General features: G+C 26.2%; 1 protein-coding gene across 3 annotated transcripts; it reads right to left on the bottom strand.

Annotated features, from left to right (window-relative positions):
• Nucleotides 1-1,708: 1,708 nt before the first annotated feature.
• LOC107456980 (solute carrier organic anion transporter family member 74D) lies at nt 1,709-17,725 on the bottom strand. Of its 3 annotated transcripts, XM_043052541.2 has the most exons (9): nt 16,759-17,716; nt 15,858-15,944; nt 13,967-14,143; nt 12,498-12,665; nt 10,895-11,084; nt 8,814-8,958; nt 6,806-6,981; nt 6,659-6,723; nt 1,709-5,107 (listed from the first exon to the last, which is right to left on the bottom strand). In XM_043052541.2, exons 1-9 carry the CDS (start codon nt 17,369-17,371, stop codon nt 4,821-4,823), a joined length of 1,908 nt encoding a protein of 635 aa, XP_042908475.1. In that variant the 5' UTR covers nt 17,372-17,716; the 3' UTR covers nt 1,709-4,820. The 3 variants fall into 3 exon arrangements, with proteins under 3 accessions (XP_042908475.1, XP_042908486.1, XP_042908479.1); XM_043052552.2 differs by lacking the exon at nt 6,659-6,723 and having other exon boundaries at nt 1,709-4,948; nt 16,759-17,725; XM_043052545.2 differs by lacking the exon at nt 6,659-6,723 and having other exon boundaries at nt 4,921-5,107; nt 16,759-17,725.
• Between the last annotated feature and the right edge of the window lie 138 nt (nt 17,726-17,863).

Here is a 17,863-nt window from a genome sequence, read left to right as displayed (position 1 = left end):
TTCCTCCGAAATTACAGTGTATACAGAATTATAAACATTTTTTTCATTAAATCTTAAGTACACATGACAGTGATTTTCTTTAGCTTGCAATTTATTTTTCAACTTTAAAAAGAGCAGTTCAGTCAGTGTCTTGCCCAAGATAGCCATGCATTATTCTATTTTTAAATAATGTTAAATAAGTAATATTTTGGGTTTAAGTATCAGGTTATGAATTATTGTTTGTGTGTTTACTATATAGTGACCTAATGTTATAGTGTCCATTTTAATTTGTATTGTATTGAGCATGACTGTAGTCACATTTAAAAGGTGGACTAAAAGAAAACAACTGAGTTATATTTAAATGAAAGGAGAGGGGTATTTACAAAAGCAACCTTTATTATTATTCTCCAACATTTTGATTAACTTTTTCTTCTTAATTCATATAGTTAACTTTTTATAATATTCATATACTTAACTTTTAATCAGGCTCGGACCAGTTTTGGTTTGGGAAAAAATTATTTCCGGTTTTATAAAAAGGTTGCTATAAAAATTCATTTCTTGCCTTGCATTCATCTATTACGGGATTTGATTTTAAAGATTATTTAATGTATTAGAAAAATCAAAACTTTGAGTTTCAAAAAATTTAATAACATTCTTTATGCACTTTATTTCCATTAATTAGAATATTATATTAGAACGAAAATATATTTTCAAGTCTTTTAGAACGTTAGAAAAATAGACAAGTTTAATGTTTTTCTCTTTCTTAAATTACATTATTTTTTAGTTTAAAAAACAAGTGCATAAAAATAAACATAATTATTGGTTTAATATTAAAACAAGTTTTCCTCCCGAGAACCTGTTAAAGGACAGGTTTTAAATGTGATACAGAACAGTGAATATTCTACTAAAGAGGCTACAATGAATGTTTCTCAATATGTGATTTAATATAATTGCATTCAATTTGACTTTATAATTGTTAGTGCTACCTTTATTGCTACCTTTATAGTGATACTTAACAATTGTAAATTTGTATATTTTTGTATTCATTAATAAAAATAAATTTTGTTTCTTGAATCGGAATCTATTCTAAATAATACAGAATAATCTTTGAAAGCTGAATGTTTGGTCTAGCTTTTACAGGTAAATGGTAGGAGCTTGTTCATGTAAGGTGTGTCCAAAAAGTTCAGTGACTGGATGGATATCTCAAAAATAAAAGTGTTAAAAATGCGATCATGTGCATGGAGAGACAGCAAAAGTTGCAAGAAACTAAAGTTATCGAACAAATTAGTCTATGAATCAGTCTGATGAGGTCCGGTGGCAATCCATCGCAAAGTTCAAATACTTGTTTCTCCAAGCTTGTAATTGTCGAGGACACAATAGCAAAGTTAGACTTGATAAATGATAAGTTTCCTTTGATTTTATCAGAGGCCAACACGTTTTGCGTTATCTTAATTGATGCAGCATCTTCTAAATCAAGACAAATTACAAAACGAATCTTAAATTTCGTGTAATAAAAATGCCCCAAAAAATAATAAAAATTGGAAAAAATTAACAAAAAACTTAAATGCTTTAAAATGCAAAAAATGCCCTATAAATCTAAAAAAATGCTCTAAAGGAAAAAAATGCAAATGTTATCAAAATTCGGGCCTTAGTGATCACCAATCTGAAAATTAGTCTATTTTTACATTTTAAAAAGACAAAAATTTACGTGCAGAAAGGAAACATAAAATAGTAAAACTAAATTTTTTATTGAAAATACATTTTTATAATTGCAAATTTAAAACCTGTTGAGCATTTATAAACCATTATAGTATAATGCAAAATACAAATAGCTTTGAAATATTTTATTAAGTATTTAAATTCATTATTAAGTCGACAACATTGATTATAATTAATTTGAATCACATTTCAAATTAAATGGAATTCTTTTTAAACATTGATTTACCACAAAAAATCAGATCTTAAATATGACTAATAGAATATAAAAGGACTAGTTCAAAATTATAAAAATAAAAAATATCACACAAATGAAATTGCAAATTAGTTGCAAAAAATAAGTAACAAAAAAACTATTGAGATTAACATTTTCAGATTAATATTTTCCAGATTTAATAATAATGGAAACTTAATGCTAGAAAATGCAATAACCATAGATAAAATCGAAAGGGGAAAAAATTTCTGTAAAACCATTATCAATATGCATAAAAACGTTATAACATCAGCCTTAAAAAATTAAGTATTTTAACTTTTACAATATAACAGAGCTCCTTAAAATAATAGTCAAAATTCTAAATAATAGAGCAAATTTAAGTGTTCAGAAAACGAATAGATTTGGTAGCTGAATTTCTTTTTGAAATTCAACAATAAATTTTTTGTGCTCAATCAAGTAAGTATTTAGTATATATTGCACTCTATACTTAACAAAATACATATTTCTACTGTCACATGACAAGTTTTTGTGTGAAAAGATTAGAAGTATAAGTTTTACTAAGCCTTGATATAGAAAAATATTTTTATGTGATAAGCATTTAATAAGATAATACTTTTGCACATTAAGTGCAGGTTTCTAAAATTGACCACAGCCTTACAAAAAAAATAATACAACACATCGAAAAAGAGAAAAGTGGATTCACACCAACCTTGTATTTTTTTCTTTGTGTGTTAAAATTGGTTTATTAAAAGGTCAAAGTTTGTATTTATCTGAAAACATGAAAAAGAATTCAATAAAGCAAAAACTAATTCCATAATAAATTATTTTACTTTAAGAACCTATTTAACTGCATTGCAGTCATTTTGAAAGACTCTACGCATTTATTTTTTGTATAGTGTCTGAAAATAAATACTCAGCCTTTTTTTTAAAAAAAAAATACTAATTAAAAGTTGATATACATTTAAGTATGAAGTATCACAATATTAAATACTACAGAAAGTTTAAACTGTATATTTTAAAATCATTATGATTGAAGAAATATTAAAAATCAATCAAAAATTTCAAAATATAAAGAATTGTAATCAAAAATGTAAAAAAAGAGTTTTTTGCCAACCATTGTATCGCCATACAACATTGATAAAATCTAATTAGCTATGTACATGGTTAACTGGTAATTCATTTTTGAGGTGAGTTTTGTATTAAAAAAATTTTTGTGTATACTAGCAAAGCCAATAATTATTCTTTAAGGATTGATCAGAATACATTTTATACTTTTGATACATTTGTCATTCCGAAAAAAAAAGTATCTCGTTTTTAGAATATTTTTCTGATACCATGAAACATTTTCTCTAATCATAAGACACATTTAATTTTTAAAAATTTTAGTGGCAATTAAAGAACATTGGATATATTTTCTGAATATATGTTATAGGTCAAATCAAGCTTTGCTATTATAAATTATCTTATAATATAGCTATTAGCATAGATTAACTTTATTAGAAAAAATTGTAATTTAAAACTTATAATGTGTCCTTCTCTAAAGTTATGATTTACTATAACAAAATGAAGTGATCCTTATCAAAGCTCATTTGTTACAAAATGAACTATCATATTCACAGAGTTTGATCCTGAACAAAAAAACATTTCATGTTTTTATTTCATTTCATTTCATTTTTCTAATTCTTAAATAAAGAAGAAATCTTTTCATTTACAAATTACATTAACTATTATTATGTATTAAATGAAATATTTATAAATAAACTTTGATTAATGTTGCTGCAAATTAAATTTTAATGCAATAAGAAAAATATACTAATTTCTTAAAATAATACCCTGAACTATATTAAATTTGACAAGAAAATTATAAATGAAGTTTTCAATAAATTGGAAACGCACACAATAATAAAAAATTGAATTATTCTTTTACTATAGAGATTCATTTTTAAAATTTGGCAATTTTTGTAAATATTTAAAAATCATTTAAGGCATTTATATTTATTTCCAGCTTGATAGCCTTAAACAAAAAAATTCACATGATTTGAACTTTAATATACAAGTACACTAGCACTTGGAAGCTTTAAATATAAACTTTGATTAATTTTGCATGAATTAAAATTTTATACACTTATAAACAAATATATAATCTAAAGAGTAAAATTTGAAAGCTTTAAATATAAACTTTGATTAATTCTGCATAATTTAAGCTTTGATACATCTATAAAAAAATATTTGCACTTTAAATGTTTCACAAATTCTAGAAAAATTATGGAATTTAAATTTCTCTAAATTTTAATTACACTTGTTAAAATACACAAAACATTTATTTTTAAAATAACTATTGAAAAAAATGTCATTTTTTTAAGAAAAACATTTTAACAAATCTGTTAATAACACTAGTATTTCATTCCTAATCCTAGACAATTAAACATTTATTGACAGATAATCTCATTTTTGAGAGTTTTGAGAAGTCAGAATGTTAAAATGTTACAATGTTAGTGTTACAGAATGTTAAATGTTACGTTGAATTTTAACACTTTTCATTAAATTGTTAAAAGTAAAGTTTCATATTAAACTGTTAAAAGTTGCTGAAGTTTGACAAAAAATAACTACTTTTTTTCACCGCAAACAATATTAAGTGTCAACTCCATCCTCAATCTTTTAAGTGATAATAATATATAAAAATAATAATAACAATTTATCAGTATATCTATAGACAAACCATTATTATTTGCTTAAATTTCAAACAAATTTGTTAAAAATTATTTAATATAATTTTAAAATTTGAAACATTATAGCTTTAATTTGTTAAAATAAGCAATTTGCATTAAGTTTAAAGTATTCTAAAATGCATATTCTAATAATAATAATGATGATTTTAGAAGTAGAAGAATTATATGTATTTAACAATTACTCATCCTACTAGAGCATCAGCATCAGGCGACATATCTTGAAGTGCATTATTCTCTCCATTTTCTTTATGGGGAGAATAAAAGTTCTTCATTCTCGAACTCATAAAAAATACCACAAGATCACAGCACACTGCAAGAAAAATAAAACATACAGACATACTGTGGAGGTAATATTTAAAAAGATCATTATCATAAAGCCAACAGTTTCCATCTTGCCCACATTTTCTACTCCACAAAATACAAGCTTTATCGATCACATATCCGTACAGAAGAGGATAAGGAATAGTAGCTAGAACAAACAAAAAAATCTATATAAATAACCATTATATTTTAGGCTATTTTGAAAGAATAATAACACACGGAAAAAAATTTGCTAAAAAAATAACAGTTTCTAACATAATTATAAAACTTCATAGGAAAGACTTTAAAATTAAAAGCTTCGTATTTCTATTATAGCAGTCCTTGTAGTTGACGAAAGAAAAAATTGAGACATCTTTTGTAATAGCACACGCATGCACACACACACACACATTATATATATATATATATAGCATCAGATTACTTCATAAAGGAGCTAAAAAAAGTATAACTCGCTCAACTTAATATTAACAATAATAAAATATATTATTTTTTATTTTAGAAATACTTTGTTTAGAACAGAAAAATGTAACAATTTGCAAAATGATTTTATAGAGCACTGAACAACTCATACCTGTTTGAGATCAATATGTAGAAAATTTTATATGGTACTGTGACATTAAAAAAAATTACCTGAATCAATTAGTTAATATTCCCTTATACCAATATTTATTTAAAATTTTTAATTGAATTTAGGACTTCCTTCATCAAATAATTTCAAAGCAGGCTTTGAACTATTTTGAACAAAAATACAGGGAATATACTTTACACATATGCATTTATATATTTTTGTACAAAAGTAATTTAGTGGATGATCTTAAAATTACAGTCCTAATATAGTTGAACCCTGTTATAGTAAGCAGTCTGCAGATCTGCAGATAATTCATATCATTACATCTGAATGCTTTGAAAAATTATTTTTTAGAATACGGCAATATTGTTAGAAATAGTGATTAAAATAGTACATAGTTTGCTTATAAATTATTGATTGATTAAATGTATAATAAATTAAACATTAAATAAATTAATTTTTAACATTCTATGTAAGAAATTAATTAATTTTCGATTGATTAGAGTTCGATTTTGAGTAAAATTTACCAATTTTCTATCAACAATTAAGAAAGAATATAGTATTTCTTGACGCACAGTGCAAATTCAGAATTTTTGATGCAAATTTTACTTTTAGGGTAGAAGCTGCCGCAGTTTCTTATCCTTTAATATGGGGAAGGTGAGAAAGAAGAGGGGTAAGCTGCTTAACAATTTGTTCACCTTAGTTTTAAGGCGAAGAGCATGCAAAAGTACAATTTAAAGAAATTCCATTATTTGCAATTGGAATTCCTGTAAATTTAAAGTTGATGAAATAAAAAAAAACTGAGGAAATGAAATTAAGAGTCCACTATAAACAAACAACCAATTTTTCAGCTGTCCAGTAAAAGCGTATAAAATAACAGTTAAACGAGAGTTCCAAAAGGGACCATTAAAAAAGTTCATTACTACAGAGTGTTCACTATGTCCAATATTCATTATAGAATGTAATCTATTAATAGTTTTCCATTTATTAATTCATCTAATGTGTATACTTTCTTGGTTTAATATTTCAAGAAAATTCCAAATGTACACAAAGGGCATTGATTAGGTAACATTCTGCATTTTTTTGCAAAAATAACAGCATTAATGAAACAATGTACAAATTCAAACTTACCAAAAATAGAAATAACAAATTCAACGGCACCTAATGCCAAAGTCTTATCTTTTTCATCCACACATCTGACAAATTAATATAAAAATCTTTTAATTGACAAGCATTAGCAAATTAACTTAATAGTAATCTACATGAATTGCACACTACCTGAGTGTAATTAAAACATTTCCAACTCGAGATGTAGAAGAAAACATTTTTGCCAAACTAACAATGATGATGTAAGGTAAAAACATGGCACAGTCAACAAAGCAAAATCCACTTTTAGCTTCAGGTTCTTTTAAATTTTCATCATCGGGGATAATACAAGAACAATTTTGATAAATCTAGAAAGAGAATAAAATAATTACAACACATAATAATCCAAAGGCATTAAGAAAAATAATCAAATTGTAATTAATACGGTAAACCCTCATTTAAGGGACACTTCTTCAGGAGGGGTACATTACATTATTTTTTTATTTTTATTTATTTATTTTATAACAGCCAACCCAATTTTGCGTTTATGACTACTAATGTTCAACTCTGTAGCCTTTTAATTTTGCACCGATCCAGATGACATGGAAACTCCTGTATCTCCCAGAAAAGGATCCCCAAGGAAACCCCTAGTACCCCCAAAGGTATGATTTTTTATACGAACATGGAGGTTTTTGTGACTCGACAGATTTAACGTGTATCAGTTACCATTTGCTACACGGAGAGTCTTTGGCCAAAGAGGATTGAACACACGACTTCTTAGACATGGGCCCAGTGCCCGACCAACCAGGCTATCCCGGCCCTACATTACATTACTTCCTTAGACAGAGATTTCCTTAACCAGACACAAACAGTTTCTAAAAAAGCTCATTTAAAAGCAGATTTTCCAAATTGTTATAAATAGCATTTTGTTTGTCATTTTTTAAACACTAATTTTAAAAATGTGCTTTTTTTATTTACAAAATAAGGGGATAATAAGAAAGCAAAATAGAAAAGGAGACAAATTTGTCTGTGAAAGATGGAGAGAAGAAAATTGCAAAATGAACATTAGTTTATGGCTTTTGATTGATGACTAATTGCAACATTATATGATTGTACTGTGCACTGCAACGATTGCAATTTTTGATAATTTCAATGGGGCCCGATGCCTCGCATTTAGATATTTCCACAACAGACTTTCCATTGGAGTTTAAATGACCCAAAACATCAATAAAATTTTTTTTGAATACTAAAATTTATTCTTCATAAAATATTTTGTTTGGGAAAAATATTTATTTGTAAAAATATCTCATTTCATAATAATGATAAAGTTGAAACTTAAGTGTTCTTTCTTAGAGGTAAAATGAATGTCTGAGATCGTTGAGCCCTTTGCTCCTTACTCTGCATTCCACTGAGTGAGTCTTTGTAACATATATTATATACCAGAGAGGTACTTCATATCATGAATAAAATTTAAAACTATTTATTTTTTAATCAATCATTCAAGAAATTTCCAACAATAGAACAATATTGCAGGAAAAATAATAATAAAAAATATTTGTAAAGACATTATTTTAGACATCGTGTAACTAATATTAAACTTTGATTGAATGGGAAATAAGCTTTTATATTACTATATTACAATTTCTCAACTCTTGTGAGGAAACAATGTCGAAAACATTTTAAGATAATAAGCTGATAAGTTTTATCTTCAAATGTACTTATTTTGTAGAATCGTCACTCTTTCAAATATTCATAATAAAGTTTTAAAATTAAAAGAAAAATTCAAAATTATAGAACATTATTTGAGAGAAAAATTAGTGTTTAAAAATTGGTTGAGCATTGAAAAATACATTGTATTTTTCTACAGTTTTCTTTGATTTTCATTGATTATGATTTTTCTAAGTTCAAATTAGTATTAATAAAAATATGTATTTATTTAACCATCATAATGTTTAGTAAAATAGTTAAAAACATTAGATTTCTCAATTAGAATTTCCTTCTCCCAAAATAACAAATTTTTTGGTCCCCACTTTAACGAGATCCACTTTAAATTTCTTTCTGTCCAATATATAACATCAGGGTCTAAAATTAAATTGTTTTAAGGTATAAAAAATGTGCATCAATTCTTTTTTTTTTACTTTGTTTTCGTCTGTCATTCAAAATAAAAATTTAATAACAATAATAATAAAAACAATCTCACTTTTTGTTTATTTTCTTTGATAAAACTCTGACAACCAGCAGAACAAGGTGAAAAATGAACAAAGTTATTTTTATCACAGATAGGGCTGAAAATGTCAGTATTGCAAGAACAATTGTAGTTACATTCTTTCTGATGCAAGGAATGTCTGCAAAAATTTATAAATTTCTTTAATAGCATGAAATAATTTTAATTACATCAAATGAAATGAAAAAATATTAGCTTTATATAAAAAAAAAATACTTTAGTATAGCCAATAATCTTCTGAAGTTACTTGTTGTTCAAAATATGCAATATTGCATATTTTGAATAGAAAATATTTTAGGGAAATTTTTTAAAATACTATATAAAATTAAAAGAAACATGCTCTTCCATGCACATTTTTAACACACAAAAACAAACAAGAACTTATCTAATTTATAAAATGAATGTTAAATGCTTATTTGAATGAAAAGAAAAAAAAGGACCAACTGATTTGGCTTCAATTTTTTATTCTAAAAAACCATTAATATCCGAACTAAATAAATAGAAAAACACCTGCATACACAAATAATGCACAGATAATCAAATATTTAAATTCATTTTACAATACATTGTTTTAATAAAAACAATTCATTCATTGCTAATAATATATATTTTTCAATGAAATTAACTCTCATTTATGTCACACAAGGAGAAAAGCATGAAAAATTTTCACAGTTTAGGCTGAAAAGAATGAACCTTTCATTCCAGATCTAACGAAAACAAGACATATAAAGTATTTTAAAAATAGCAGCACAAACTTTTCTGGGAGGTAGGATACATTTTACAAATTGAGAATCATATAATAACTCACGATCAGGATGTAGGACTAAAAAATTTTTAAACTTAAATGTCTGGCCAGGTATGTAAATAATTAAAAAAAAGGTACTGTAAATACTGATTAAGCATCCCTCAGATTTTGGCAAAAATCACAATGTTGAATAGGGTAAAAAAATGGTACTAAGGAGTTAGAAAAAAATAAAGAAAATCTACTATATTTTATAAACGTTAAAGTTAATTATGTTATGTTATAAAGTTAATTATGTTATTTAAGTTAATTATGCTCACAAAATTTATTTATTCGGTTTTCATTTTGCTTGTCATGTTTATCTTTATATTTTTCTTAAAAATTACCTCAATTGCAGTGCATAAGAAAATGATACAAAATTTTATAACATCATTTTAAAGTAACATGTTGAAAGGCATGCCCTTGCCAATGGTATTTTTAATTTTACTAAATTACTTTTATGTTAATAACATGCTATGCATTTATTCCATCAATGCTTAATACTTTTATTAATAATATCTAATCTTTCTTTGTTAATAATACTTTCTATTAATACTTAAAATTAAAAGTGTTGATGAAAATATAATGTTGTAAATATCATTTTTTTGGCAGACGGATTAATAACACATTGATATATTTTCATTCATAAACAATCGAAATAGATATTCGGGCATGTAAATTTTTACTCAGGTGTGTATTTTGCAGACTAATAGGTTTGGCAGGATAATTATGTGCCAACCTCCTACGGTTAGTTAGATGGTAAGGGACCACGAAGGATATTTTACATTAGCACTGTGGTCGCTGAATGTCGAATGTGGAATTCATATTGACCAGCTATCACTAGGATTCGAACCCGGTTCACCTCATTGGAAGGTGAACGCTTTATCCCCTGAGCCATCATGGTTCTAATCAGGTGAGCTGTAGAATTCACACAGCTCACCCAACATCTGTAGAATTCACAGCACTATATAGATGCAAATAATGTCATGGGTTGCTATGTAATTCTCAATCCATGGAATATGCCCTACTTCCATTAAAAACTCTCATCAGCAGTTTTGAGACATCCTGTATTTCATTTAGCACAATGTCCACAGACTCTGGGGTGACAACCTATATTTATACTACACTTGTATTGTCATCAGAATCTTTTTCCAATTAACGACACTGGCTACCAGCCTACTGAACCAGTAACTGAAATATCTACCAGCATCCCCTTAACAACTTAAAACATTACGTTTTTAAAAATCAAAGAATAAAATAAAAATCACATTCTTACATTACATTAGGTTTTATTTGCATCGGAGTTGTTTCACAGCCCATGAAAATTGCAGCAAAAAGGACAATCCCTGCAAATATTTCAATGGAGAGCATGTAACCAACAAGGAATCTTGGCCTGGGTTTAAACTTTTTAATACAATATCCACCTAAAAATACTCCGACCACCATGGCTACTAAAGTGACTGATCCTAAGATATTAAATAAGTTCATTAATGTTGCAATTGAATTGGTAAAAGAAAAAACAATTCTATATTTTCAAAATTAATATTGTTAGTTAATACAACTTTGGGATTAACCCGTTAACCCGTCCATGCTCACGAAAATGCGTAAATCTTTTAGAAACATCATAATAGAGAGCAATTTCCGAAATAACATTCTAAACACATTGAATATATCAAATAATAATAAAATAATAATAAAATAATAATAACAATAAAATAATAATAATAATAAAATAATAACAATAAAATAGTAATAATAAAATAATAATAACAATAAAATAATAATAATAAAATAATAACAATAAAATAATAACAACAAAAAAATGTAAGTGCAAAAATACGTAATAAAAAAGTGCATTAAAAATAAAAAAGTAAAAACCACGATTTTTTTTAATAATTACACATTGAATTATTCTTAAATCTAACCATAAATATTATTATAAATCATTTTGATGGCCAAAAATACTCTTGAAAATATGCCTCTGCACTCTCTTTAGTGCTAGGCAAATCACGAATTCAAATCATTTTGCAGGGGAGTAAAAAAAAAACAGTATATTTCAACAAGCTAAAGAAAAATAACTCCCTCAGTCAAGGATTACACAATAAATATGATAAAATTTGAGGTTATTGGCGCAGAAGTTACATTTTGGCGATAACATTGGGTTTGCCGAAAATGGTCGACAAGATAATCCCAAAGTTATAATTCAAAGAAATTACTGCACATAAGCTGTGAATAATAATACTACCTAAAAAAATTTTATTACAAATTGCAATTATTAAAAAGTTATTAAACATATATATTCAGTATTAATTAATGAAAATATTACTTACTATAGTCAGTACCAGACGTCTTGAGTTCAGAAATCAATTAAAAGAAAAAATGGAGTTTTTAAAACATTTGATTTGCTATTTTCTGCCTAGGAAACTAGATATTTTATTCTTTTCAATATTCAAACTTATTTACAAAGTTTATAACAATGTTTAAAGATGAACGTTAGAGCATTCCAACAAGTAACTTAATTTTGATCTCAGACTTCCCCACATGGTAAACACAAATGATGGTTTTTGCAAAAGCTTTAAAACTTTTCTCAGTCAGCTGTAATATCAGTTGTCAAAATTTTCTTACGCCCTAAGCAGAAGGCAACAAACCACACATTTATAGTTATATTTGTTTCCCTTTAACTAAGTTTTAAAATCATAAACACTCTTTGGGATGCTAAAAAAGTTACGCACAAGTAGTAAAAATAAATATTTAAAAACAATTTGTAAACATAAATAATAATTAATATTTATACCAACCAAATATTACTAAACACAGATGGCAAACAACAATAATTTCAAAAAATTACTGAACTAATCATAAATAATAAAGATGAATACCTGAAAAAAAATTGGCAGCAGCTGCTGATTTACGATACTGACTTTCCATGTATCTTGGCATGAACACAAAGTATCCAAATAATCCATTTATTTGAAACGTAATGCTCAATGTGTGAAAAAATAAAATAGGATTTTTCAGTAATTTTCTTAATGACTGTATTAAATCATCTGCAAAAAGAAAACACATTTTAGAATGTGATAAATTTTTTAATATTATAGTTGAACGAAGGAAAAGTTTCAGTTTTATTATATGTAATTATTACACAAACTTTTTTCCATTTGGAAATAAGTGTTTTAGCATTTTACGAATCACAATTCAGCACATTTGAAATAAAAATAAAATTTAAAATTATTATTTTTTCTAACAAGTTTAAATTTTTAAAAAATTATATTATGATTGTGATAATTTTCATCTTAAAATTTTAAATTAAAATTTCAGGTGAGTGACATGAAATCAGAATAAATTTTAAAAATTATCATTATGATGCATTATAGATATATAATATGATCTACGGTATCCATAAATAATATAGATATATATTACTTTATATATCAACATTTATATCTATCTATAATATATATGCTGATATATAATAAATAACATATCTCTAAAGATAATACAGGTCCAACGTAAGCCAAATCGGCATCCTGAACAGTTATATGTTTTTGCTACAATTTTGCTTTCCTGCATTACACTATCTTTAGAAGACAGTTAAGGTTTTTTCCGCCGGAATTTTTCCTGAATAACTTTAATGTAATTTCAATACAGGAATGAAGAGAAGAGATTAAAAATGTTTACATTTATCTTATTTTCTAAGACTATGGATAGTTTTTTGTGCAAGACTTCTAGAAGTGTGGAGACTGCTGCCTTTATCAGCCAAACCTAGAAATGACTGATCTATCATCTAAGATGATTGATACAAAAGAAAAGTTTTTGAATTTTTAATGCTTTTTTTTAATTTTTAATATTTCTGGCAAGAGGTAGGGGCCTTTCCGTAGTCAAAGAAAAACAGAGTCCTAAGAAAATGCTCTGATAGTCCCATTTTTACAATACAATGGCTCTGTTGTTTCCCTCCCCTTTCAAATATGCGGAATTGCTAATTAATTAAACAGTATTTCAACCTCAATCAATAAAAAAGTTTACTGTGTATAAAGAAGTGTCTGAAATTGTGACAAATATTCTTGGAAGATTTCATACTGAATACAGAAATAAAAGATTAACAATAATAATTTAACAAGAAAAAGTTTCAGATAATTCTTAAAAATAATATAAATAACATATCATTCACATAAAATATAAATAACAAGTCATTCTGAACATATGAGATGTAATTAACATTTTATTTAACCATAAAACAGTTTATTCCATAAAACATTGCATGGAAATGAACAAAAAAAAAACTAAATTTTTTTGCAGCATAGTCAGTATGAAATTTAGGAAAACAATTATCAATTTCTTGATAACTTACTGCAAACAGACTTTGAAATTGTACAATTTATTTCATTGGATGCTGAAGTGTGAGCCAGTTGCCGTGGAAAAAATGCCAAAGGAAAAGATGCTGCAAAAATAGCCAAACCGAGGATGATAAATCCAATCCACCATGCACCAATCCATTTAGGATCATTATTATTGAATCCAGGATCAACTAAAATGGCAAAAGAACAAAAACAAATCAAATTTTTGTCCTGGTTTAAAATACATGTTATATTAAATGTGAAGTGTTACCTTAAAGTTTATGGCCTCCTGTAAAGATATATGATTCAAAGATTCATAAAACATACAAAGATTCTTAAAATATTAAATATCTAAAGAAACTTTTTATTAGAAACTAAGCTTATGACAGTATTTGTTATATATAAGTGAGAATTGGACAAAACTGGATAAGTGGGTAAAACTAGGACCTAGCCCTTTTGACTAAATTACTGGATTCACTTATCAGAAATCCTGAAACTGGTTGCAGACAGTCACTTTAGAGAAAAAAGGAAGAGGCCATAATATTTAATCAATGCCAAAGTTTTGAAAAGATTATTTAGAAAAGTTTTTATTTTTTCACCACTGAATTAAATTTGCAGTTTTTAATCACTTGAAAGTTTATTAATTACAAGTTCAACATTTGATCATACCTCTTTAACTTTAAATTTTAAAATAGGTTGTGTATTGAATTTAAATTAATCTAAGTCTTCATTTCTATTAAATGGCATATTGTCAGGTAAAATCGAAATTTTATAAATCCAATAAAATCAAGAAAAATAAAAGGCCAGGTCAAAATCCCTGTAAGTTTAGATATAGTGTTTCAAATTTATGGAATGGGCACATGAAGCCTACACCATTGCAGAAAAGCATGATCAAAGTTTATATTTGTGATTTCTGCCCTTAATATGATAAACTAATTTAATTTACTAAGAGTTACAAACATGTTAAATTCAAAATTATTTATATCTCTTGATTTTAAAACCATTTTATGTTAATCAGTGTAAAAAGATAGTTGCATAAATTTAATTCAATAAAAAAATACATCAGGGGAAAAATCAATGCTCCTTTTCATTATTACAACAGTTGTATCCAATCAGGTTGCATAAAACTTGGTACTAGAATACTTTCATAAAGTGATTAATTTACTCATATATATGTATATATATATACTAAAAATTATTTATTTTGAACCTAAAGAATTAATTTAGCATTCAAATACAAATTTTAAAAATTTAATTAACACAGTTTTTTTTTAAAAAAGGAAAGAAAAAAAAGAGAAATCAAGAGAGAGAAAGAGAAAACATAAAGACATTGCTTTGTTCAACTTTACCATCTTCAGACATTTTGTGCTAGATCTTCAAAACTATTTTAGTACTGAAAGTTGGAATAAATATTTAAATAAGTATGAAATAATAATATAATGTATGTTGAATACATATGAAATAAGTAGCAGCACAATTTATTCCCATTTAATAGCAGAATAACTTATATTCAAAATTAGTAATGATTTTTTCTTTCATTATGTAGGCATTTACACATAATTTACTATAAACAAATTAAGGCCTCTTCTTTTTGCAAATTTAGCTACCAAAATAAAAAAAATTATCATTAAAAAAAACGGTTATAATTTAATTAACGAGAATTGCTTCTTTTTTTTGTGACAATAACCGCAGAACATTTCTAATTAAGTAAAATCTTGCAACAATCTTGAAGATTCAATATAATTCTGATTCTGGGAATAAAGACAATTAGAATTTAAAGAGTGCAAACTCTTTAAAAAATCCTAATTGCCTTTATTCCTAAAGGATACAAATGTCCCAGCAGAAGACACTAAGCATACTTTGAGCAACAATTTAATCAAATATGTAGAAAAAATCAGTTATTACCAGAGGGATTTTCATAATATTTCAGACAAAATGAAGAAAGCATAAATCCCAATGTAGGTCCAACAATTCTAAGAGCAAAGGTTGCACCTAAAATCATACAAAAGTTTTTAGACAGTTTAACTCATTTGATTATTTTTTTTTAAATTTGTTATGTTTTTAAAGAGTTTGAGTGCAAAACTAAAGTATTAATATAAAGTCATATTTTCTTAAAATTAAAAATATAATTTTATATTATTTATACAAATACATATTATAATAAATACTGATTCACTAAATCTAAACAATATAATAAGAGCATAAATAATGCTCTGGTAACGGATATATACTATAGTTTCAGTTTCAGTTCCAGAAGGAGAAACTTTCTTCAGTGTCAAAATACGGAATGAAAAAAAGGAAACAAATAAATAATATTAAATAATATAGGGCAAAAACTATAGCATGTCTGTTTATGAGGCATTACTTGTGCTTTTTCAAATTGTTTAGTTTTGTTAATATGTAGCACTAAGTTAACCTTTTCTAACAAGTTATCATTTTCCTCAACCACAAACAAATTAGAAAGAACAGCAAACGTTTCTTTTTTAACAATGCACTGTAAATGATAAAAATATACAGTGGTAATGAAAATAGTATTTACATAATTTTATAGATTTACTTTTAAATATGCATGAAAATAAAATATGTTTTTATATTAAAACAATCTATGCTTGATATCTATTTAATAAATTAATTTAAATTAAAAAAACAAAGATTTCATTTAAATTTGCAATTTTTTAAACTTTGTGTCCATTAAAAAATGTAGTATAATACTGTAAATTTGTAAAATGTAGTAAAATTTAGAACAGATATATAATTCAGTACATATAATACAATAATAGAAATATAATACAGTACATAATAATACCTAAATACAAGGGAGAGTTCTTCTTTTTAACATTATCATCCATGTAAGGAGTACCTATAGCATAGTATGCCATTGAGCCAAAACCATTTAAAAAGTTTGCTAAAAAAAGTATAGAAATGGCGAGAGTATTCTGGGATGACCTTTGACAGTGTTCTGACGCTAAACTATTATACTCATTACACAATTGGGCTTCGTTATTTTTGGATAAAATAGTAAGTTTTGTATCTGATCCAAACAAAAAATATGGTAAGGCACTGAGAAAACAACTCAGAACAGTAATCATCATTCCAAATGTTACTAATTTGGGTCTATGCGCAAATTTTCCATAGTATCCAAGAAAGATTCCAAATAATGCGGGACTAATATTATCAGCAATTAATATAATTCCAGTAACAGAGCTATCAAATGAATAACGCTTTTCGAGAGTAGTTAAAATCCCAATGAAATATGTGAAATAAGCACCCTGTAAAATACCAATAAGGCAAAAAAATACAAGGAAACATTTGGCATTTGCAAATCTTTGGAGAAATTTTGGTTTGAAAGTGCCGATTCCACAAAGAAAAGCGGTCGAGTTTGTAAGATCAGGATCGTTGCTTAAATTTGAATCTGCCATTACTCATGAAATTATTTTTTAAATGCAAATTTGCAGAATACAGAAAGTATTAAGTAGGTTTAACATTGTTCGATACATTACTTAAGAATTAAATTCATTATATTGATCTTTTGTACGCCTCTTCCTGTCATATTTCTTCGTTTAGCAGAAGATAAACAAATCACAAATACAGCATGTAAACAATATACAATGAGTCGATTCAAAAGACTTTAGTGCACTAGTTCAAAAAGCTGAATTTTTTATCTGTATGTATATGTATTACAGTTGTTTTGCGAATGAAAAAACTGAATCAACTGAATTCAAAGTTTCTAATTACGAACATAAAGTCCTTTCCTTGTTGCCATTGGTTACAGACAGGATTAATGTATTATTATTATTTTTACCGCTTTCACGTGCGTGTCAAGCCGGCTGAGCAAACGAATAAAGATATCTATATGAAATGAAAAATTTATATTTCTATATATTTTTACAACAATGAGAGTTTTACCATTG

This window comes from Parasteatoda tepidariorum, chromosome 8 (genome assembly GCF_043381705.1).
Source record: "Parasteatoda tepidariorum isolate YZ-2023 chromosome 8, CAS_Ptep_4.0, whole genome shotgun sequence".
Taxonomy (NCBI): Eukaryota; Metazoa; Arthropoda; class Arachnida; order Araneae; family Theridiidae; genus Parasteatoda; species Parasteatoda tepidariorum.
The sequence above is the reverse complement of the archived record's forward strand: the minus strand, read 5'-3'. Positions and strand labels throughout refer to the sequence as shown.